At 41.1% G+C, this 25,518-nt stretch overlaps 1 protein-coding gene across 1 annotated transcript; it reads right to left on the reverse strand.

Annotated features, from left to right (window-relative positions):
- Window positions 1-4,598: 4,598 nt before the first annotated feature.
- LOC135510725 (acidic mammalian chitinase-like) lies at window positions 4,599-9,687 on the reverse strand. Its single transcript, XM_064931876.1, has 12 exons — window positions 9,553-9,687; window positions 9,442-9,468; window positions 8,993-9,197; window positions 8,851-8,907; window positions 8,567-8,732; window positions 8,247-8,371; window positions 7,733-7,856; window positions 7,424-7,606; window positions 7,207-7,323; window positions 6,945-7,077; window positions 6,572-6,830; window positions 4,599-5,048 (listed from the first exon to the last, which is right to left on the reverse strand). Exons 1-11 carry the CDS (start codon window positions 9,575-9,577, stop codon window positions 6,601-6,603), a joined length of 1,392 nt encoding a protein of 463 aa, XP_064787948.1. The 5' UTR covers window positions 9,578-9,687; the 3' UTR covers window positions 4,599-5,048; window positions 6,572-6,600.
- Between the last annotated feature and the right edge of the window lie 15,831 nt (window positions 9,688-25,518).

Raw genomic sequence — 25,518 nt, forward strand, 5'->3', positions numbered from 1 at the left:
TTTCATGCCACCTGCAGTGCTGGAGTCAAATATTGTGTATCATTAATTTATTGTGGCCACTACATGGTGGTGATATAGCTAAAAAGCCATTTATAAACTAGGCAAACCAATTTGAAGAAGAAGACAATGCTCTGATCAATGGCTGATTGCTCCCAAACCAAATGAATCCCGATCCAGTTGACTACTTTAAAATGGTGGAAGCCCTCGATGACAATGTCCATGCAAAAGCAGGTTATTTACAAGTAATGATCTCGTTACATCACTATGGCTAAACTGTTTCTTAAAAGTTGGTAAAACAGTACACACTTACACAAACAGCTTCCTGTTTTAATACTTTCAGTATTTTGAGTTTTAATGACCACAGCTGTATATAAACCTAGAAACCTACAGAGTGAACTCCACAGTATACTGCATAGTCAACAGATTACGTACAGTAAGTGTTTAAATCATCTGAAGAATGCTTTACTATAAAAGGATGAGGGATAGCAAATAACTAAGATCTCATCTTAGTTTGTTACCCAGGCAAGGCAAAGGACTGGTTCAAGGAAGAGAACAGAAAACCGTGAACGAAAATTATCAATACTGTTCTGGAACAGAAATGTTATTTTTAAATCACCGGAACCGGTTAATGATGTTATTTTACATTCCAGGCATTTTCTTCAGTCCCTCAAACATCACAACAAGGCAACTATGCAAAGCCCCCACTCAGAAATGTATTCCAGTGTCTGCCTGTCCTCCCCCTCTGAAACTTAGGCTACTGTAGCCTACTGACGTTACCAGCGTGATTCAGAAAATAGTGAGATATTTAATGAGAGATTTGATTAGCTTTTTCAATGCTAGTTACGGTTACTAGGTTTGACATTCGGTTTATTAACTACAAAAAGGTAATATGTGTTTTTAATTCTGGTTTTGCTCTTCACACGCAAGCTTCTTAGCTAGCTAGCTACCTCTGGTCCAACGTTAAACCAACTCTGAAGTTCAAGGACATTCAAAGTTCCTCCATAGAATCCACTCCTCCTTAGATATAATTCTGTAGGTCTAATTCAGATAATACATGTCATAACAAGATGCCCAGCGATTCAAGCCAAGTCTCCTCCTCCACCCTCTTTCACTCACTCCCCACCTGCAAAATTTCAGTCGCATCTCGCAACGTGCCCTAAATTTTAATGTTGAGTAAATGTAAGAAAAAATTATTTCAGAGGTTTAAAAGGAACAGAAGGGAACAGTATAAGCCGGTACTTTCTTGGGGTTCAAACCAGTTCAGAACTTTATTTTGCAGGTGTGAGCAATGTAATCTCTATGCCTATAAACATGTCTGCATGTTCAACTAGTCTACCCTAATGGTGTTATGTTGGCACAGTTCTACTGTCATTCATACTGTGTTAAACTGGATCCTGGACTTCCTGATGGGCTGCCCCAGGTGGTGAGAGTTGGTAACAACACGTCTGCCACGATGATCCTTAACACTGGGGCCCCTCAGGGGTGTGTACTTAGTGCCCTCCTGTATTCCCTGTTCACCCACGACTGCATGGCCAAACACAACTCCAACACCATGTCAACACAGTGGTAGACCTGATCACCAACAATGACGAGACGGCCTATAGGGAGGAGGTCAGAGACCTGGCAGAGTGTTTCAGGACAAGAACCTCTCCCTCAATGTGAGCAAGACGAAGGAGCTGATCGTGGACTGTAGACAAAGGAGCTGATCGTGGACTACAGAAAGAGGGCCAAACTGGCCCCCATTAACATCAATGGGGCTGAAGTGGAGCGGGTCAAGAGTTTCAAGTTCCTTGGTGTCCACATCACCAACAAACTATCATGGTCCAAACATACCAAGACAGTTGTGAAGAGGGCCCGATAAAACATTTTCCCCCTCAGGAGACTGAAAAGATTTGGCATGGGTCCCCAGATCCTCAAAAAGTTCTACAGCTGCACTATCGAGAGCATCCTGACCGGTTGCATCACTGCCTGGTATGGCAACTGCTCTGCGTCTGACCATAAGGCGCTACAGAGGGTAGTGCGAATGGCCCAGTACATCACTGGGGCCAAGCTTCCTGCCATCCAAGACCTATAGAATAGGCGGTGTCAGAGGAAAGCCCATAAAATTGTCAGAGACTCCAGTCACCCAAGTTATAGACAGTTTTCTTTTCTACCGCACGGCAAGCGGTACCGGAGCACCAAGTCTAGGACCAAAAGGCTCTTCAACAGCTTCTACTCCCACGCCATAAGACAATTCATAAAATCGCCACCAGACAATTTACATTGACCCCCCCCCCTCATTTTTGTACACTGCTCAGTCCCTCCAGGATTCTGCGATTCTGCGAACGCATAATGCAATGCAAAATCAACCAATCAGCGCATATTATTCGACAGCTCGCAATTTTGACCAATCCCCGCACATTAAGTGCATAAAAAGGTCCAATCATAATCGGATTCGTAATTTTGGCTAATTACTACACTGTTACTGTGAAAAGGGGCCCAATCCAACCACACGTCAACAAAGTTTTTCTCCCTGGCCTGTCAGCGTATTCACGTGTGTAGATGGGTGATGGGTGATTGTTGATGGCTGACAGGCAGTACAATGAACAGAAATCAATTTCATTTGCCAACAAAAATAACAGCTAAAGACCAAGCGAAACAATTTCCAAATGTTTTTGGAAACAAGAGAAAGTCGACAATCAACAGTCACTTGGAATCAGCAAAGCATATGAGAATGTCAGAACAGTTCCCACAGCAGCAACAGATCTCCACGACTGAAGTGGTAACAGGCAAGCTCTGAAAAAATCAAGGTGAGTGGCGTTTTAATCAAACTTTTACTCCGCTAACCTTGGCTTTAGTAGGGCGGTCGGCACTCTGTTCTCCCTAGTCTGTCTATGGAGAGCGCTTTTCAAAGCACTGAGTGCAATTTGTCAGCCTTGCCGTTTTATACTCTGTAAAACTTAATATGGATCCCGAAAGCACAATCTTTCTGGATTTTTTTTGTTGAAATAGTAATACTGTTTTAAAAGTTCATATCAACCACAAAACTCGATTTTTACGTTTTCTGTTCTTTATCTCCCTTACGACCCTTTCAGAAAAATCGCAATCTCAAGTATTTTGAAGACAATTTATGCGAAAGAAATGTCAATCATCAAATTGAAAGCGATTGATCAGCTTTGAATCTTTGTTTTTTTTGGAGAGAGAGAGAGAGAGAGTGTGAGTTGGAGGTGTATCTCGTGATGATAGCAAACCCCAAGCCTGATGGTGAGGAGAGGTGTGTGTGAGGGAATGTGTGAGTGGATTATGACAGAGCTGTTTGTTCAGGAAAATAAACAGAATTGAGAACTTTAGATGCCATGCTTAAAATCGTCCTAAAACTGAGCACATATGACTTTGTATTGCTTTATATGAAATTACCATGAAAAAAACACATTGCAAAATGTATCGCAGAATTTCAGAAAAGCTGCCACAAAATCAAGCGTTTTTAACTGCAGAAATCACGTTTTTTTCCCGCGAAATCCTCGAGGGACTGACTGCTGCTATTCGCTGTTCATTATCTATGCATAGTCACTTCACCCCCACCTACATGTACAAATAACCTCAACTAGCCTGTACCCCCACACACTGACTCGGTACTGGTGCTCCCTGTATATAGCCTCGTTATTATTGTTAGTGTTACTTTTAATTTTTGTTTACTTGGTAAATATTTTTTTAACTCTTCTTGAACTGCACTGTTGGTTAAGGGCTTGTAAGTGAGCATTTCAAGGTAAAGTCAACACTTGTTGTATTCGGCGCATGTTGCAAATAAAGTTGGATTTGGATGACAAATGTGAGTGAAAAACAAACGTTGAAAAAGTAAATTGCCTAGAGAAGTTCTTAGATTACTGTGTGTTGGTCATTCGAAATTAAACAACGTGACAAACCATATTTGTGGGCATGCCTCATCTAGCTAGCGGGGCGATATCTGCATTCGCTATGAATGCTGGACTTTGTTCCACTATGAACAGATAAATACACAGGAAGTCGAAACTTCCCGATTCTACCAGTGAAATGACAATGTGCTCGTTCTAGCTTTTGGTTTGGTTAAATGTTAATGTTTACGACAAAAATGTAATGTGGTTAATATAGTAAGGACTATATGCTGTGGCAGAGCCATGGTGAAATTCCCCTTTAACTTGTATTTTTTCATTTGGTACATTGGAATTTAACAGCAAAAGTTATTTTTATGTGCTCTACGTCATCAACTGCAGCCTTTTATCCAGAAAAAGTATGTTTGATGGAAACACATCTGGTGGAAGAATGCGCAAACTGTTTTATTCAGAGTCTTGAATATTTGGATGAAAATTTATTGCAAATAGGATGGAAACCTAGCTCGTGAGATGACAAACAGCCAGTAAATAAAATAACAGGATATTTACTTTGTATGATTAATATAGCCTGTGTGTTTGGAAGATACACTGTATATAGTGTCATTCATAAAAATGTGAAAATTGCCCCTCAGTGCTGTACATAGAGGAGAGTGGGGTAAATTGAGCAAAAGGGTTAGTTGAGCCACCCCGTGTTTCTAGGAAACCATTGTTAGGTTCTGAACGGAGTATAAACTCAAATGGACGACTAGAAAAAGCTCAAACCACGTTTATTCAACAAACTGGGTGCTTCAGCTGCAAGCACACTTTGCACATGATCAAACAGGCATTTATATGTCAAAATTAGGTTAGGGGTGTAACTTCTCCAAACTGCTATCTGTTGCCCAATACTGCCTAAATGTTGCACTGTTGCTCTTTAACCGATCACTACTCCATGATGTTTACAAGCGACCTTCTGTTCACATTAGTGAACAGACAATTGTTATAGTCTCTGTTCCCCTTTTCTCTCACAGTAACTTTCCATAAACAAAACTCTTCTTCACCCTTCAATTATCAATAACATATACATTCATTATCCACGTGACATAATTGATAAGGCCTTATATAGTTACAGGAATAAGTATATCAAGTTAGAACTCCATACACAGAATTAATCATGTGACCAAATATTTAGGACGAGCCGAGGTCATCATTTCATGGAGTCTGTGAAGGAAGAAACCACATGGAAAGAATGGTTAGCAAGTTAGGTACAAAAAACAGATTTTCACAAAGTCAAATTAATTTATTGTGTTATAGGTTTCATGCTCGTATCTAAACCAAAGTAGATAGTTTAAAATTGGTTTTGTACATCAGTTAAGCTACAATATGAGGTCCTAAACCTACAGTATATACAAAAGTATGTGGACACCCTTCAAATGAGTGGATTCAGCTATTTCAGCCACACCCGTTGCTGACAGGTGTATAAAAGTGAGCACACGACCATGCAATCTCTATAAACAAACATTGGCGGTAGAATGGCTCAGTGACTTTCAATGTGGCACCGTCATAGGATGCCACCTTTCCAACAAATTTCTGCCCTGCTAGAGCTGCCCCGGTGAACTGTAAGTGCTGTTATTGTGAAGTGGAAACCTCTAGGAGCAACAACGGCTCAGCCGCGAAGTGGTAGGCCACACAAGCTCACAAAATGGGACCGCTGAGTGCTAAAGCGAGTAGCGCGTAAAAATCATCTTTCTACGGTTGCAACACTCACTACCGAGTTCCAAACTGCCTCTGGAACAATGTCAGCACAATAACTGTTCGTCGGGAGCGTCATGAAATGGGTTTCCATGGCCGAGCAGCCGCACACAAGCCTGAGATCACCATGCGCAATGCCAAGTCTCGGCTGGAGTGGGGTAAAGCTCGCCGCCAGTGGACTCTGGAGCAGTGGAAACGTGTTCCCTGGAAAGATGAATCACGCTTCACCATCTAGCAGTCCGTCGGACGAATATGGGTTTGAACGATACCAGGAGAACGCTACCTGCCCCAATGTATAGTGGCAACTGTAAAGTTTGGTGGATGAGGAATAATGGTCTGGGGCATTCATGGTTCGGGCTAGGCCCCTTAGTTCCAGTGAATGTCCCTGTACACAAAGCGAGGTCCGTAGAGAAATGGTTTGTTGAGATTGGTGTGGAAGAACTTGACTTGCCTGCACAGAGCCCTGATCTCAACCCCATTGAATACCTTTGGGATGAATTGGAACGCTGACTACGAGAAAGGCCTAATCACCCAACGATGTTTCCAAATGTATAAAAAAAACGGCCAAATCGGTGAACAAAAATACCGATTTCCGATTGCTTTGAAAACGGCCCTAATTGATCGGCCATTCCAATTAATCGGTCGACCTCTACTCAAGGTAGTGACCTATGTACACAAACTTAAAACAAGCAGTGATCTAGCCCCCTTGAGGTTCTTGAGAAAGCAACCAAGGAAGTGAGAAGTTCATTTGAGCAGCAGCAAGGAATGAAAAAATTGACTGTGACACAGAAAAGGTACATTGACAAAAAAGAAAACGAACATGTACATTTGACAAAAGAGAGGCTATGGTAAAGTATGTTTACATACATTCTGATTATTTCCAGCGATACACAAGATCCTGAAATATATGTAGATATCTTTGTTAGGAAGAGTATTATATTTCCCTTGACGTAGTGATGCTGAATGTTTAAAAAAAAAAGAGTTCAACATACCCAACTCTCCCATAGGTCAAATAACAGTCCTAGGGCCAGTTGCAGCATTTGCAGCTGTCACTGAAGACGAGGCCAGCGGGGCAGCTCTGGATCCAGGTGATGCCGTTAGCACAGTTATAGAAAGAGCTTGGGGAATCTGCTTTGACATACAGCCCACCAGCCCTGCCTGCACAGAAACTACCACTGGCCTTAGTTGTGGCCTTGACTGTGGGTGGTTCCCCTGGCATTGGGGTGTGTGTAGGTGGCAGGGGAGGTCGTTCTGGGTGAAAAGACAATTTAATATGTCTATTCAGAATAGCACTCGACCACAAAAAAAAAACATTGACATGTTTGTATATATTTGGACAAGTAAGAAAGTTTTAACGTGATTTACCAATGTTGAGGAGTTTTTGAAGATGGCTGATCAGGGAATAGTTGCCCTGTCCACATGACTGTCCAGCAAAGTCATCCAGGTCCAGATTCCAAACCATGGCCCCTCCAAAGCCATTTTCCTTTAGGTAGCCGACCTTAGGAAGGGAGAGCATAAGAAAATAACAGGAGTATGTCTTTGAGTCTTTTGCAATTTCTTAGCTTAGTTGAAAAATAGATGTTTGGTCCAACATTTTGGAATATAACCCAGGAATACTGCTGCATACCTTTGTGTCATAGCTCTCCCTATTGTCAAATCCTACCCACTGATTTCCTTTAGAGGCATAGGGAACCTTTTGATCCTCAATCCACTGGAAACTGGCTCCTTGGAGGAAAGTACAGATCTGGAAACATGAGGGGCAACAGGTTACCTCAATCGAAAAGTTAACTATCAATTTGATACCTTTCGAAGTTCACATAAAATACGCAATTAAGCCTTGCTACCTCATAATAAGACCAGAAACCAGCTTCCCTGGTGAAAGGTCCAGCTGCAGCAGCACCGTTGGCTGACGCCCCGACCCCACTATCTACAGAGGCGAGCTGGAACGAACGTCCATACGTAGCAAATCCCATCATCAGCTTCTCAACGGGGGCTCCCTGATCTCGCCAGTATTTCATGGCAAAATCCTGCCAGAGAGATTGCATGAATGTATACAGTACTTTCTTTACACTCACATTTGATTGGCTTTATTTAACATGTAGACTAGAAGTGTGATTTATGGCATTTTATTCATTGAAAAGCCCCTTTCTCACTGTGTTGAAGTAGATATGGTCTCCTGTGTCATGGGATCCCTGGTAGAGAGGGCTGTTGTGTCCTGTGAAGGTCTCCCAGGATCCATGGAAGTCATAGGTCATCACGCTAATGAAGTCCAGGTATCTAAAGACAGAAAGGTCATTTCCATATGATTTCAGCTTTAAAATGATATCAAACTCAACCGTTTCTCTTTTTTAGTGATAAAGACATGAATGTCTCATGGTAGGGTGGGGTATGCAAAAGTGGTCAACTTTGAGCACCTCTAGCTCCTAAATGTTTTGGCATTCAGATCCAAAGTCACTTTCTGACCACTTCCACCATGGGCAAACACGAATGAAAGGTTTAGTTCAAATCAAAAGAGGTGCAGTCAAAAAGTGATAGAAATTATATGGAATGACCCAGAAGACAAGTTTAATTAATACACATCCATTAATCCAAATGGGATCCTGTTCACTGTATTATGGTTTTCTAAAATGTGACTACGGTGGTTATAATGTTAAAATCCATATTTACTTAGCAATTTCTGCAATTTCATAGCCAGAATCAATGGTCCCTTTCCCAGCAGCCACAGCAGCAGTAAGCAGCAGCCTGGGGTGGCTGACTGCCTTGCCCTCAGCCTCAAAGGCCTCGAGGAGCTCCTACAAAAAACAACAGATGTCTTTTTACTCATATGGCATTACATGTATTGCCATATGGAAAGGTCTGAACATCACTAAATAAAAGTCTAGTAGCATTGTTTCCCAAAACTAGCTACACCCCGGCTCAACCATAACCCTAGCCGTAATCCTAGCTTCATGTCCACATCCTGGCCTAACCATAACCCTAACCATCACCTTGCACAACAGTGTGAATCTCTGCTTGTCCTCTGGAGGGCTTCCCCGTGCTCCAGGGTACTCCCAGTCCAGGTCCAGCCCGTCAAAACTGTGCCTCCGAAGGAAACTGATCGAAGACTGGATGAACTTCAGCCGATTGTCAGGTGATGAAACCATGATACTGAACCTAGGGAGAATTAGGGATGCTCAAACAAGATGACATTACTAAATATAAAAGATATTATCAATCCTTCAAAAATATACTACCTTTTACCTATGTAAATATAAGAAATTAGATATCTCACTGTTGTGTGCCAAACTTCCATCCACCGACAGCCAAAAGTGTTTTGAGCTGAGGATTTCTGTTAGATGACAAAAATACAATTACTATTGTCAGTAAATAATTACCCCTGAACATCTCAGAATGTCTTGGTAAAAGATGCAAACCTGTCTTTAAGTCCATTGAAGGAACTGTAGAGGGTCTCATCATTCCACTCATAGGTGGCAAGCTCATTGGCAGGGTTGATAATGGAGAAGGCGTAGATCAGGTGAGTACACAGGTGAGGGTCAACATTAGCTGGCAAGAACTTCCCAGTTCCAGGTCTGTACTGGGACCAGTTGGTAAAGTAGCAGACCAGTTGGGAGGTCAAGCCTTAGACAGGAACAGAATGTCTATCATATATGGTTTTTGCAGAGTCACAGTCAGAATTTCCCAGGGTGACACAACTTCATGGTAGCATCGTTCTTATATATCACAATTTTTAGATGACTGATACAAACAAACATAATTCTCTTGATGAATACTGAGTGACAATTCAAGTTAAAAAAAATCATAACATGTTGATTTAATAATGTGTGGGAAATGTCATAATGTTTTTTTTAAAGTGGAAACTCACCCAAGTGGCACAGGGCGAAGCACAGACCTTCAAAAGCACATATTTAGAGTCAATAAAAATAAGAATTTCACACAAACAGAATATATGTGAACATATTAAGAATGTTTTTACCTGCAAGTAAAGGGAGCTTGCTCATTGTGCCTGCTTCTCTGCTAGATAGGTCAAGGGGTCTTATTTATGTCCGTCTTAAAAAGAGGAAGAAGAAAAAGGCGAAATGACAATCGTGATTTTTTGTTCCGCTCTCTATGACTAATTATTAACCCGGGTAAATCATCTGACTTTCCCAGAAACAGTTCTGTCATTGTATTGGAAATATTTGTACAGTGGCTTGTGAAAGTATTCACCCCACTTGGCATATTTCCTATTTTGTTGCTTACAACCTGGAATTAAAATATATTTTGGGTGGGTTTTAATCATTTGATTTACACAACATGACTACCACTTTGAAGATGCAACATATTTTTTATTGTGAAACAAACAAGAAATAAAACACAAAAACTGAAAACTTAAGCGTGCATAACTATCCCCCCCCCCCCCTCCCCAAAAGTCAATACCTTGTGGAGCCACCTTTTGCCGCAATTACAGCTGAAAGTCTCTTGGAGTATGTCTCTATAAGCTTGGCACATCTAGCCACTGGGATTCTTGCCCATTCTTCAAGGCAAAACTGCTCCAGCTCCTTCAAGTTGGATGGGCTCTGCTGGTGTACAGTAATATTTCATTCATACCACAGATTCTCTATTACCAGAATGCTAGCAGAATTAGCACAGGTAATAGCAAATTTCCATGTAGGCTACTAGCTAAATATGCTAAAGAGCGCAAACTGTAATAAACAAATTGCAAATACAGGTAATCCAGGTCATAAAGTTATACATATATAGGATAGGAACTACTGAATGTCATTTAGCTAGTAGCCTGCATGGAAATTTGCTATTACCTGTGCTAATTCTGCTAGCATTCTGGTAATAGACGCCCATTGGGCTTTTTCACATTTTTTAGCGCACCATTATGTACTAAGCAGTAATTGTCGCTATTAGTTACTCTTCTGCCATTTCTCCATTATTATTTGGAGTGTCATCACCAGTTACAGAAGGTATTTCAATTCCAAAACATTTAACTCAAGTAAGCCTAACCAACATGATTGTAATACAGTCATCAGCAATGTTCCCTCCAAGTTGTGCAGTAGCCCCGAGACTGCCCCCATGCAGAAGAAATATCAGCCCACAGAGAGAACCACGAGAGTGAACTTCACCCAACTTTCTAAAGTTTTCCCTGTTAACACTATCAACATTTCCCTTTTCTGTGGCAATAGTCATCGTGGAGCCACTTTCAATGCAACATACCGAAGCAAAACTAACTATGCAAGAGATTTTGTTGCAGGCAGAACACATCAGAGTAAGATTCTATTGCATTGACACACATGACTGAGCCCGTACTAGTTTAACATCTCACTGGCATCCCATTTATTAGACTAACAGAGAGAGATAAAAATGAATGGTGCTTCGTGTGTGTGTCAAAGTGTACACAGTACCAGTCAAAAGTTTGGACACACCTACTCAGGGTTTTTATTTACTTTACCTATTTTTACATTGTAGAATAATAGTGAAGACATCAAAACTATTAAATAACGCACATGGAATCATGTAGCAACCCCAAAAAGTGTTAAACAAATCAAAATATTTAATATTTGACATTCTGCAAATTAGGCACCCTTTGCCTTGATGACAGCTTTGCACACTCTTGGCATTCTCTCAACCAGCTTCACGAGGAAGGCTTTTCCAACAGAGTTCTCACATATGCTGAGCATTGTTTGCTGCTTTTCCTTCACTCTGCAGTCCAACTCATCCCAAAAGATTTCAATTGGGTGGAGGTTGGGCGACTGTGGAGGTGAGGTCAAAAGATTGCACCTAAATCAACCATTTATCGGATCATCAAGAACTTCAAGGAGGGCCGTTCAATTGTTGGGAAGAAGGCTGGGCACCCAAGAAAGTCCAGCAAGCGCCAGGACCGTCTCCTAAAATTGATTCAGCTGCGGGATCGGGGCACCACCAGTACAGAGCTTGCTCAGGGACGGCAGCAGGTGTGTGTGCATCTGCACGCACAGTGAGGCGAAGACTTTTGGGAGATGGCCTGGTGTCAAGAAGGGCAGCAAAGAAGCCACATATCTCCAGGAAAAACATCAGGGACAGACTAATATTCTGCAAAAGGTACAGGGATTGGACTGCTGAGGACTGGGGTAAAGTCATTTTCTCTGAATCCCCTTTCCGATTGTTTGGGGCATCCGGAAAAAAGCGTGTCAGGAGAAGACAAGATGAGCGCTACCATCAGTCCTGTGTCATGCCAACAGTAAAGCATGCTGAGACCATTCATGTGTGGGGTTGCTTCTCAGCCAAGGGGGTGGGCTCACTCACAATTTTGCCTAAGAACACAGCCATGGATAAAGAATGGTACCAACACATCCTCCGAGAGCAACTTCTCCCAACCATCCAATAATTGTTTGGTGACGAACAATGCCTTTTCCAGCATGATGGAGCACCTTGCCATTAGGAAAAAGTGATAACTAAGTGCCTCGGGGAACAAAACATCGATATTTTGGGTCCATGGCCAGGAAATTACCAGACCCTAATCCCATTGAGAACTTGTGGTCAATCCTCAAGAGGCGGGTGGACAAACAAAAACCCACAACTCCAAGCATTGATTATGCAAGAATGGGCTGCTATCATTCAGGATGTGGCCCAGAAGTTAATTTACAGCATGCCAGGGTGGATTGCAGAGGTCTTGAAAAAGAAGGGTCAACACTGCAAATATTGACTCTTTGCATCAACTTCATGTAATTGTCAATAATAATTAATATTAATAATTAATATTTGTGTCATTCTCAAAACTTTTGGCCACGAATGTAGGCCTCCTTGGTCACACATGCTTTTTCAGTTCTGCCCACAAATGTTCTATAGGATTGAGGTCAGGGATTTGTGATAGCCATTCCAATACCTTGACTTTGTTGTCCTTAAGCTATTTTGCCACAACTTTGGAAGTATGCTTGGGGTCATTGTTCATTTGGAAGACCCATTTGCGACCAAGCTTTAACTTCCTGACTGATGTCTTGAGATGTTGCTTCAATATGTCCACATAATTTTCCTTCTCATGATGCCTTCTATTTTGTGAACTGCACCAGTCCCTTCTACTGCAAAGCACCCCTACCACATGATGCTGCCACCTCCGTGCTTCACGGTTGGGGTGGTGTTCTTCGGCATGCAAGCATCCCCATTTTTCTTCCAAACATAACGATGGTCATTTTAGCCAAACAGTTACATTTTTGTTTCATCAGACCAGAGGACATTTCTCCAAAAAGTATGATCTTTGTCCCCATGTGCAGTTGTAAACCGTAGTCTGACTTTTTTTATGGTGGTTATGGAGCAGTGGGTTTTTCCTTGCTGAGAGGCCTTTCAGATTATGCCGATATAGGACTCGTTTTACTGTGAATATAGATACTTTTTTTCCTCCAGCATCATCACAAGGTCCTTTGCTGTTGTTCTGGGATTGATTTGCACTTTTTGCATCAAAGTACATTCATCTCTGGGAGACAGGACGCGTCTCCTTCCTGAGCGGTATGACGGCTGCGTGGTCCTATGGTGTTTATACTTGGTGTACTATTGTTTGTACAGATTAACGTGGTACCTTCAGGCGTTTGGAAATTGCTCCCAAGGATGAACCCGACTTGTGGAGGTCTACAATTTCTTTCTGAGGTCTTGGCTGATTTCTTTTGATTTTCCCATGATGTCATGCAAAGAGGAACTGAGTTTGAGCGTAGGCCTTGAAATACATCCACAGGTACACCTCCAATTGACTCAAATTATGTCAATTAGCCTATCAGAAGCTTCTACGCCATGACATCATTGTCTGGAATTTTCCAAGCTGTTTAAAGGCACAATCAACTTAGTGTATGTAAACTTCTGACCCACTGGAATTGTGATACAGTGAATTATAAGTGAAATAATCTGTCTGTAAAGAATTGTTGGAAAAATGACTTGTGTCGTGCACAAAGTAGATGTCCTAACCGACTTGCCAAAAATATAGTTTTTTAAGAAGAAATTTGTGGAGTGTTTGAAAAACGAGTTTTAATGACTCCAACCTAAGTGTATGTAAACTTCCGACTTCAACTGTATATTCTACTGCGTTTTGGGAGGTGGAGGATGGGTTTTTCATATGTCCTTTGCTCATTTCATATTGCTCCATTGTCTTTTCATATTGTGCCATATTGCTACAATGTTACTCATAGCTGAGGACCACATAATACTTTCTTATGGCTCTGGTAGCTCTACCACTTGGCCATTTTAAATCTTTATCCGGAGGCTGTGCTTTTACAAGAAACTCACATGAAGCATACTGAAAAATTGAGATTAAGATGTAGTTGGGTTTTGCAGATTCATCAATCAACTTTGTCATCAGACGCGGCCATATTATTTTGAAACACTGTCCCATTCAAACATATTTCAACTATAAGCGACCCCAATGGCCACTTTATCATATCATAGTATCATGTTGTTCCTTTCACTCTCCGAAAAGTCACTTCCACCACTGTTGGAGCTCATTGAATCATTTGGAGAACTCTCTGGGTACACCTGGGATAAAAGTGAATTCATGCCCCCTAAAGCCGACTTAAACCTAGACTTTATTAAAAATATACCTTTTAAAACCGCAAAAGACAAAATCAAATATTTAGCTGTTGCTCTCCCTAAGGATTCAAAATGTATTTATAAATGGAACTATCTCAACGTGATAGAAAGTTGAAGCACAACATTCAGATCTGGAGAGTGTTGTCTTTTTCTATGATCGGCTGTGTTAACGCTGTTAAAATGGTTACGCTCCCCAGAGTCCTTTATCACTTTCACAATCTGCCTATATTTTAACTAAAGCTTTTTTTCAAATCCTTGGATTCTATATCATCCTGCCTTTTGTGGAGGGGAAACAAAGTACACACACCGTATCTCAAAAACACAAAAACAAAGTTGAGGGGCCTAAGCCTGACACATTTTCAGCATTATTATAGCAGGAAATGTTAGAGCACTGGTTTATTTGGCAGCATGCATGTCCTGGTGTGGTAGATCCCTCTTTCCCTCCATGGCTCGCTATTGAACAAGATACACACAACACCTCTCTTCCCGCACTTATTTTTTCATCAATGAAATCCCCTACAGGCAATAACTTTATGCAAAAAAAGTATAATTGGTATCAGCACACATATTCCTTATAGAGTATGTCAAATATCAATAAAGCATGGTGCCGATTCCTGAAGAGCAATGCTGTCTTCAGTTTTTCCTTTCTGTTTTAGTTTTTTCTGCCTTCTGTCAATGTATTGATGTATTGTTTGCTGTTAATTATCTGTCTGTTTGTAAAACTGAAAATTTATGAATAGAATATTTTTTGCAAAACTGAAGTACTCTAGCAGTACTTAGTCAAACTGCCTATGCTGGTCAAATTAGCTTTCGAATTTCCTGCTTCAAGACAAAAGCTAATATTTTACTTAAAACATCATTTTTGTATTCATTTTAAATAGCGTCAACACTGCAGATATTGACTCTTTGCATCAACTTCATGTAATTGTCAATAAAAGCCTTTGCCACTTATGAAATGCTTATAATTATACTTCAGTATTCCATAGTAACATCTGACAAAAATATCTAAAGATATCTATAATATCTAGTAGCCTTTAGTGGGATAGTAACAGTAGAAGAAGTGACTGCAGTAGTGGTGTAAATAGTGACTGTAGTAGCAGTAGTAGTAGTAGTAGTAGTAGTAGTAGTAGTATTGACTGTGGTAAAAGCAGTGTTGGGGGATAACGGAGTAATGTAACGTGTTATGTATATTGTCTTTACCAAATTCATGCTGTAACTCGTTTCCTGTTATAAATTGATTGCTCAAAGTAGCCTTATGTTCTGAAACGATGTTGCCACAGTAAGTAAATTCATAGTGGTTATGTCAGCCTTCTAATGTTGTATTTTTTTTTTTTTTTTACAGTTTTACTGTCCAACATTTATTAAATGGTGAGTCTCAAATAGCGGCCTGTCCCCTTTAGTAGCCGGGCAACGGCACACATTTCAGCAAATAAACACCTATTTGGAGTAAACGGCTGGTCTAAATGAATTGTTACCAATAATTATCATGAATTGTTTACGAGGTTTACTGTTTGCTTTGTTTCATTTGAAAAATTCAGTAGTGACTCAAAAAAACAATATGGAAATTATCCATTTTTGTCGACAGTAAGAAACTGCAAACATTAAACTATTAACTATGCAAATTAGCAAAAACTGTGTCGATTAAGGAAATAGATGCCTGGCTCAAATAGAAGCCTGTCTCTTGTGTTCAGTGATTTAATCCAATTAACGCCGGGGCTATTCATTGAATTTCGAGGCTGCAAGTAAACCTATATTGTAGCCTAGCCATTATACATAGCCTAGCCAAGTCCAGGCCATTTCAGAAAAGTTCGAAAACATTTTCTTCGGTGATGGACATTTCATTTATCATTGCTTTGATAAGAACAATAAATATTTCACATATTGGTGTTTTATTAGGCTACAAGCTATTGTCACAGTGAGACCTGGTCGCACTATTTTAATTCTGCTTGGAATGATTCAATCCAAATCTCCGAATGCATTACTTTGATTGAAGGTAATTACTTTTCCAAATAGCTAATCCCAACATTGGGTAGAAGTAGGCATAATAGTAGTAGAAGTACTCTAAGGTAGTAATATTGACTGTTGTAGATAGGTAGGCTCTGTGTACACTAGCACAAGATGAAGCACAGCTTCCCACTCATTTTCAATGGACGGAAAGCGGTGAGAAGTGGAGAAGGCAGGGACCTTTGGGCGGTGCGAACGTGGCGTGGGAGGTGGTGAAAAATATAAACTTTTCCCAACTTTATGCGGCGACCGCTGGGCGATGACCAATCATATCGAGTGGTTCCCATGACGAATTTGACGCTATGCGACCCAAGGCTGGGGACTTTCTTCAGCAAAGACGGCTGAAAAAATAGTAGGATGGAAGCAAATGAAAGTGATTATAACGTCATAACGAATCATGGAAAAAATGTATTAGTTATGCATATTCATTTATTCATAAAATTAATTTACAAAAATTGCGATTTAGCAAGCTAGCTGACTAGCTAACATTATTGTGCAATAGTGTATACAAATACCTGTATGCCTATGGATGTGTAGCTAACTATGTAGCCTATCTGTGTATGGACCCTAAAACGTTTGGTATAAATATTAGTTCAGGAACTAGCTATGAACCTCAGTTGTCATAGCTAGTTGTATCAACTTCAAAACATTATGAATGACATTAATGAAGCCTATGAATTGAGTAGAATATAATATCAAGGATGCAAGTCATATATACATGTAGTTATTACCATGCATGAGATCCCCACATTATAGCCGGTACATTTAATATACAGTTGTGGCCAAAAGTTTTGAGAATGACATAAATATTAATTTTTCACAAAGTCTGCTGCCTCCGTGTCTTTAGATATTTTTGTCAGATGTTGCTATGGAAGACTGAAGTATAATTACAAGCATTCCATAAGTGGCAAAGGCTTTTATTGACAATTACATGAAGTTGATGCAAAGAGTCAATATCTGCAGTGTTGACGCCTCTTTTTCAAGACCTCTGCAATCCGCCCTGGTATGCTGCCAATTAACTTCTGGGCCACATCCTGACTGATGGCAGCCCATTCTTGCAAAATCAATGCTTGGAGTCTGTCAGAATTTGTGGGTTTTTGTTTGTCCACCCGCCTCTTGAGGATTGACCACAAGTTCTCAATGGGATTAAGGTCTGGGGAGTTTTCTGACCATGGACCCAAAATATCGATGTTTTGTTCCCCGAGCCACTTAGTTATCACTTCTTCCTTATGGCAAGGTGCTCCATCATGCTGGAAAAGGCATTGTTCGTCACCAAACTGTTTCTGGATGGTTGGGAGAAGTTGCTCTCGGAGGATGTGTTGGAACCATTCTTTATTCATGGCTGTGTTCTTAGGCAAAATTGTGAGTGAGCCCACTCCCTTGGTTGCGAAGCAACCCCACACATGAATGGTCTCAGGATGCTTTACTGATAGCATGACACAGGACTGATGGTAGCGCTCACCTTGTCTTCTCTGGACAAGCCTTTTTCCGGATGCCCCAAACAATCGGAAAGGGGATTCATCCGAGAAAATGACTTTACCCCAGTCCTTAGCAGTCCAATCCCTGTACCTTATGCAGAATATCAGTCTGTCCCTGATGTTTTTCCCGGAGAGAAATGGCTTCTTTGCTGCCCTTCTTGACACCAGGCCATCCTCCAAAAGTCTTTGCCTCACTGTGCGTGCAGATGCACTCACACCTGTCTGCTGCCATTCCTGAGCAAGCTCTGTACTGATGGTGCCCCGATCCCGCAGCTGAATCAACTTTAGGAGATGGTCCTGGCGCTTGTTGGACTTTCTTGGGCACCCTGAAGCCTTCTTCACAACAATTGAACTGCTCTCCTTGAAGTTCTTGATGATTCGATAAATGGTTGATTTTGGTGCAATCTTTCTGGCAGAATATCCTTGCCTGTGAAGCCCTTTTTGTGCAAGGCAATGATGACAGCACATGTTTCCTTGTAGGTAACCATGGATGACAGAGGAAGAACAATGATTCCAAGCACCACCCTCCTTTTCAAGCTTCCAGTCTGTTATTTGAACTCAATCAGCATGACAGAGGGATCTCCAGCCTTGTCTTTGTCAACACTCACACCTGTGGTAACGAGAGAATCACTGACATGATGTCAGCTGGTCCTTTTGTGGCAGGGCTGAAATGCAGTGGAAATGTTTTTGGGGGATTCAGTTAATTTGCATGGCAAAGAGGGACTTTGCAATTAATTGCAATTCATCTGATCACTCTTCATAACATTCTGTAGTATATGCAAATTGCCATCATACAAGCTGAGGCAGCAGACTTTGTGAAAATTAATATTTGTGTCATTCTCAAAACTTTTGGCCACAAAGGTGCAGTTCATGTATGAATGTCTTTGAGATAATATTTCAGTCATATCCAATACCAGGAGTATCAAATTCCAGCCTTTGAATGATGCTGTGTCTGCATGTATGTATTACAGTCATACACTTCAACAGTGTTTATCAATCTTGGCCCTGGGACATCAATGGTTACACATGATTTAACTAGTTAAAGGCTGATTTGTAATTCAAATATACAATAATAGAATTTAGATTACACTACACTTCCTATGCATCATGTAAAGACTCTAAAACCGGTTCATCTCAATATCTAATTTCCTTCATCTGCATTGATCTGATAAACACAGGATAGGTGTAGTATTTCATCAAATGAGAGACTTTTCAATTTCAACCAGTAGAGAACGTGAAATGCTTTACTGAAAGAAGTTCATTATCCAGGTGTTATGAATACATGCACTATAAATGTTATAATTGTAAGTTCAAACTTTACTTCAATGCACATCTGCTTTGCCTTATAAAAACAGAGGAAGAAAGAGGTGGCAAGAGAGGTGTAAAAGACAGAAAGGGAAAGAGGTAAGTACATAGGAGCAGGGAAGGCAGAATATGGTTAATGAATCACAGTGCTACCCGAATATTCTCTCAGTTCATCACAATTACATAATAGTGTCTCTAGTCGGCCCGATGGTTATATTAAGAGCGGGTGACCTGGCGATGACGGGACTGGGGGTTGGCATCCTCTCTCACATCAAAACATACCTACAGACGAGAGACAGATGGCGAGAGAGAGCATGTTTTTAAGCCTTGTGTTTTTTTTATTCCGACATTGTCAGTCTGACACTGTCATAATTAGGAGGTGAAATGCAAAACTGACCTTGGATCATTAACTCTGGGACTACTGCATCTCTATCTGTGTTTCAATGTAAAGCATATTTTTAAAAATACTTCCTGTTGGAAGTGGATGCAGAGTACTATATGCTGAAAAACATGAACGGACAGACGAGGACAAACAATATAGCGTAATTATAGAAATAATGAAGTGTATTGCTATTTTCCATGCTTGACACTCTTGCCTATTCTATGAAGGTAGAAGGAGCCACAGTTGTACACCTGAGCCTGCTTACTGCACAACACAATCCATCAATCAGATTGATACATGACTGTGTAGGTGTGGGTTATAGAGTGTCTAATTATTCAAAAGAATTTCAATAAGGGTGACGTAAAATAGCCTAAGACAAAAATAAAAATGTGCAACCCTTTGAGTCCCCAGAACCAGGACTGTGAACCACTGCTCTTCATTGGGACCTCTTCATCTGCAGACAGGCTTTCAAACTCTTTGTATCTGAGGACAGAACACCTCATGAGAAACAGACTTCATTATATTCAAATTAGACCGCATTGAATATCATGTTACTATTATATTCGTCCTCACTTCTAGCCTACTTTGACAGTTGGAGCTGCTGTCCTTTCACGCTCCTCCATGGCTAGCTACCTAAAAATGCATTTGTATTTTTTTTACAGTGATAAATACATAAAGATAGCTAGCTAATATGAAGTTAGGTACAGTGGGTAGAACAAGTATTTGATACACTGCCAATTTTGCAGGTTTTCAAAGCACGTAGAGGTCTGTAATTTTTATCATAGGTACACTTCAACTGTGAGATACGTAATCTAAAACAAAAATCCAGAAAATGACATTGTATGATTTTTAAGTAATTCATTAGCATTTTATTGCATGACATAAGTATTTGATCACCTACCAACCAGTAACAATTCCGGCTCTCACAGACCTGTTCCTTTTTCTTTAAGAAGTCCACCTGTTCTCCACTCATTACCTGTATTAACTGCACCTGTTTGAACTTGTTACCTGTATAAAAGACACCTGTCCACACACTCAATCAAACAGACTCCAACCTTTCCACAATGGCCAAGACCAGAGAGCTGTGTAAGGACATCAGGGATGATATTGTAGACCTGGACAAGGCTGCTATGGGCTACAGGACAATAGGCAAGCAGCTTGGTGAGAAGGCAACAACTGTTGGCGCAATTATTAGAAAATGGAAGAAGTTCAAGATGACAAGTTCAATCACCCTCGGTCTGGGGCTCCATGCAAGATCTCACCTTGTGGGGCATCAACGATCATGAGGAAGGTGAGGGATCAGCCCAGAACTACAAGGACCTGGTCAATGACCTGAAGAGAGCTGGGACCACAGTCTCAAAGAAAACCATTAGTAACACACTACGCCGTCATGGATTAAAATCCTGCAGCGCACGCAAGGTCCCCCTGCTCAAGCCAGCGCATGTCCAGGCCCATTGGAAATTTGCCAATGACCATCTGGATGATCCAGAGGGAGTGGGAATGGGAGAAGGTCATGTGGTCTGATGAGACAAATAGAGCTTTTTGGTCTGAACTCCACTCGCCGTGTTTGGAGGAAGAAGGATGAGTACAACCCCAAGAACACCATCCCAACTGTGAAGCATGGAGGTGGAAACATCATTCTTTGTGGATGCTTTTCTGCAAAAGGGACAGGACGACTGCACCGTATTGAGGGGAGGATGGATGGGGCCATGCATTGCGAGATCTTGGCCAACAACATCCTTCCCTCGGTAAGACCATTGAAGATGGGTCGTGGCTTGGTCTTCCAGAATGACAACGACCTGAAACACACAGCCAGGGCAACTAAGGAGTGGCTCCGTAAGAAGCATCTCAAGATCCTGGAGTGGCCTAGCCAGTCTCCAGACCTGAACCCAATAGAAAATCTTTGGAGGGAGCTGAAAGTCCGTATTGCCCAGAGACAGCCCCGAAACCTGAAGGATCTGGAGAAGGTCTGTATGGAGGAGTGGGCCAAAATCCCTGCTGCAGTGTGTGCAAACCTGGTCAAGAACTACAGGAAACGTATGATCTCTGTAATTGCAAACAAAGGTTTCTGTACCAAATATTAAGTTCTGTTTTTCTGATGTATCAAATACTTATGTCATGCAATAAAATGCAAATTAATTACTTAAAAATAATACAATGTGATTTTCTGGATGTTTGTTTTAGATTCCATCTCTCATAGTTGAAGTTTACCTATGATAAGAATTACAGACCTCTACATGCTTTGTAAGTAGGAAAACCTGCAAAATCGTCAGTGTATCAAATACTTGTTCTCCCCACTGTAGCTGGTGATATTTTATTCACTTAGCCAGCTATCTATACAGTATGTAAAGTTGGCTAGCTAGCTACGTTAGCAGCTCATTTGAATTAGCCTGCACTGTAGCTAACGTAAACTCACCCCATTCCGTACAAATGTGCGCAACCTCAACATTCAAACATGGATACAAAGAAAACTAATGGGACTGTAGCGACTGTGTTGACTTCAAAATCGGGGGTGTGAACTAGGTTTCTATTCAAGCGTTGATCAACATGGTAACGTCTCTATAGTATTGGAGAAAAGTTTAAAAAACGGACCCTCCGTTACATCGTGACATGTCATGTCATAACGTACAGCACGCATAAAGAAACTATTTCTGTCTTACAATCTCTCTCCACCAGGTGTAGCACTTCTCTCATCATTTAAAAACAAGAAATGAACAGTGACGGGGTAAGGGAGGATACCTAGTCATTTTTTGGGTCTTCTTTGCATGCGACCATCATTCTCAAAGCCGCTGTTTATTTCTAAGTTCACTTTAGCACCGCCCTAAAAACCCGATTCAAATTCGACACAAACCTTCAAATAGGTATGTAATGACACATTATATAAACTCTTTATAGAGTTTGATTTACATTTTAGAGGCGATAAGGTGATAAGTTGGACAGATCGAGTGCAAAAAAGCAATTTTCCCATACAACATCTCTCCTTCTCACTATGACGCATTAGTTTCGCATCCCCACCCTCCATTTTTAAAAAGACCCGACGGGGCTCATTGCCTGCTTGAATTATGCAGAAACGGACAGCGTTTAGGTCATGTTGGAAAAGGGAGAAATTGTTCTTTACAATGGTATTGACATTACAGTTGATCTGGAAGTATTACGTTTTGGGGTGCTAAAATAAGGGCAATTGTATGGACCAAGGCGATGTACGAGTTTACGTGAGTTTATGTTAGCCAATAATACATAGTTGTTGTTTTTTACATTTTCGAAGTGTATTTACTTACTAGAACAGGTTATCCCAGCCATGTGGATGATTGGAATCAGGGCAGCAAAGTTTGTTTGTCACCAGAGCGTTTTAGGGCATATTACTATTTATCTATTTACCCATTTAATAACCAGACCTTCATACAAACTTGCTATGCTGAATTCTTGACGCACAATCGAACATGCTGCCATATGCTCCCAGCACGCCCACAAGCGAGCCACACTTGGCGGCCTAAACAGCACGCGGCAATTTACCACTTGCTAGTGAACACGAGCCGTAAGTGACGGACTTACCATTAGGCAGAAGAGGCAATTGCCCCTTCGTCCTCACATCATCAAGGGGCCACGTGAGCTGGGCATAAAGAATCAAAATAATAATAGCACTAAATAATTACTCCGCTGATCCAAACTTCTCACAGTAGCTGGACAAAGATCCAATATAAATAGAATGTTTACTCGCTGTTATACTGCTCCCAAATCGACCTACAGTGGCAAGAAAAAGTATGGGAACGCTTTGGAAAAACCTGGATTTCTGCATAAATTGGTCACAAAATTTGATCTGATCTTCATCTAGGTCACAACAATACACAAATGCTCTGTTCAAGGCATGGTTCACATCAGGCAACGCTTCTTGTGAATATCAAACTCAAATTTTGTGAGTGTTTTTTACAGGGCAAAGCAGCTCTAACCAACATCTCCAATCTCGTCTCACTGATTGGACTCCAGGTTTGCTGACTCCTGACTCCAATTAGCTTTTGGAGAAGTCATTAGCCTAGGGGTTCACATACTTTTTCCAACCTACATGGTGAATGTTTAAATTACGTATTCAATATAGACAAGAAAAATACAATAATTTGTGTGTTATTAGTTTAAGCACAATATGTTTGTCTGTTGTTGTCACTTAGATGAAGATCATATGAAATTTGATGACAATTTTATGCAGAAATCAGTATTTATTTATTTTAAACAACAAAATGTAACGTAAAATGTAATGATATAATAAAATTGCCAGCATAAAAAAGACACGCATTGCTGTTGAACCAGCTTTCATTATATTAAGCCTAAGGCAGGGCTTGGGTTTTGAATTGGATAACAAGGTATTTTTACAGGTTACAGATAACTTCTGAATACGAGGTTCATCGGTATTCATCAAGGTTGTCATCTTTCGTTTCATGATAGACATGGGCACGTAGCCGACATCATGGAGGGGGTTTTAAGCACGTCCAAAACAGGACCTGCATGGCTAAAATAATGTGGGCCTGCCTACAATACATAGATGAAAAGGGGAATGTGGGCTCACTGTTTAACTCCTCTCAAACGTGACATTTTAATAAAGCTTTGGTGATTAAAATTGATTTCCAAGCTGTCTCAGGAGTCAGTCTTGACTACTGCTTTGGGCAGACAAAAAGAAGCCTTCATTGAGAGGAGGGGAGGCTGTGCTTGGTTTTTAATCATATCAAACTAAATGGGGAAAACAAATGTTTTTTATGTTTCTAAATACGAAGTATACATGCACCAAAAGCATGTTAGGCTACTCTTATTCCATGAGCATATGGGCAGTGTGCATCACGGCTGGATAGGCTGCATTTCCAGGGTCAAAATTCAAGCCATAAAGAAAATAGCTTTTGGATGGTCTTAAATATCCTCATCAGCACTGCCTGAAATTAGCTCATTGGATCATGTATTTAAGGACACACCTCTAATATTTCCACCCCACCCATCTGAGCACAAGCGAGCTGATATAAGACTGGTAAATTGCCGAACCTGGCGTTAGGGCCGAAAAATACTCTTTATCGACGGCGCCCGAGGAGCGAAGCATCTTCCGTATGGGTGTGTACAGTAAGTATACACATATGTTACAGCCAGACTTTTTTTTATCCCTCCGCACCCCTTCCCAACGACCACTTGACCTTTACTTGAAGATAGGCACATCTAAATTCCATCTCCCGCATTCACCTTGGAGAACGTTTTAGGGCTTTGCCAAGGATTTATAGATAAAGGGAGAGCTCACACCTGGGCATCTCCTTCTGTGTCAGGGGCTTGGAAGTCATGCTATGGAAGAAAGCGTTCACTAAACAGTATCCAGGCGGACTAGAAAGACAGATCTTTTTCATAGTACATATCATCTTAATCATAATAATCTAAAAGGCCAAACTAATCCTAGATCAGCACTCATACTTTGAGATGCTTTGTGGATATGGGCAATGTGCAACAAAACACGGTACAGTAGAACACAGTCTCATAGAACCACAAAGCACGGCACAGTTAATTTGGGGATTGCTACAGGTACAGCTCTGTATAGACCTACTCTGAGGGGTAAATGTCAGTCGACATCTCCAACCTAGTGCCTACATGTTGAATAATAATGCCTCAATCTCCATCCTCTCACCCACAGATCTGTACCCGGTGTGGCATACACCCGCTGGCAGGTGAGAGTTTAATTAGAAATCCTGGCATTTCCATGTGAATGCAGCATGCCCCCCCCCCCCTCCCCCCAACCTTCCGAAACAGTACTTACCTAACACGCATTATACAAGTCATCATCACAACACACAGGGGAAACTATCCGGGGCCAGGGTAGGCTTCTTTCATCAGAAATGGTTAGTGCCCACTTGCCTGCTGCGTCTGTTGGCTTATTGAACACATGGAAGGCAATGGGATTCAAATGCTAAGCAGACAGAAGCCTTTGTAAATGACCGCTGTAAATCGATGGTGGAGAAGAGGAGGAGAGGGAGGATGTGGGTAGGGATGATGGCTTTGAGAAAGGCCCAGGGGGGAGAAGCATTTATTTAATGGTTATCATTACCAAGTCTATAGTCACAGTGATGAGGTCTCTCCTCATGTCCTTATAGGCCTACACCACTGCATGTTGCGCGTTGCAATTACTATGGTGTCTTAGCCTCCTTTATAGTGCTTAGGAATGAGAGAGCGGGGAGAGAGGGGGACAGATAGAACGAAACAGTAAAGGAGAGAATTT

The sequence above is a fragment of the Oncorhynchus masou genome, chromosome 23 (genome assembly GCF_036934945.1).
Source record: "Oncorhynchus masou masou isolate Uvic2021 chromosome 23, UVic_Omas_1.1, whole genome shotgun sequence".
NCBI lineage: Eukaryota > Metazoa > Chordata > Actinopteri > Salmoniformes > Salmonidae > Oncorhynchus > Oncorhynchus masou.

Coding starts and splice junctions, on each gene's coding strand:
- LOC135510725 (XM_064931876.1), bottom strand. CDS start 9,577: ATGAGCAAGCTCCCTTTACTTGCAG. Junction 9,469..9,552: donor CAAGCTCCCTTTACTTGCAG/GTAAAAACATTC, acceptor GTGCTTTTGAAG/GTCTGTGCTTCGCCCTGTGC. Junction 7,078..7,206: donor GGGAGAGCTATGACACAAAG/GTATGCAGCAGT, acceptor TCCCTTCCTAAG/GTCGGCTACCTAAAGGAAAA.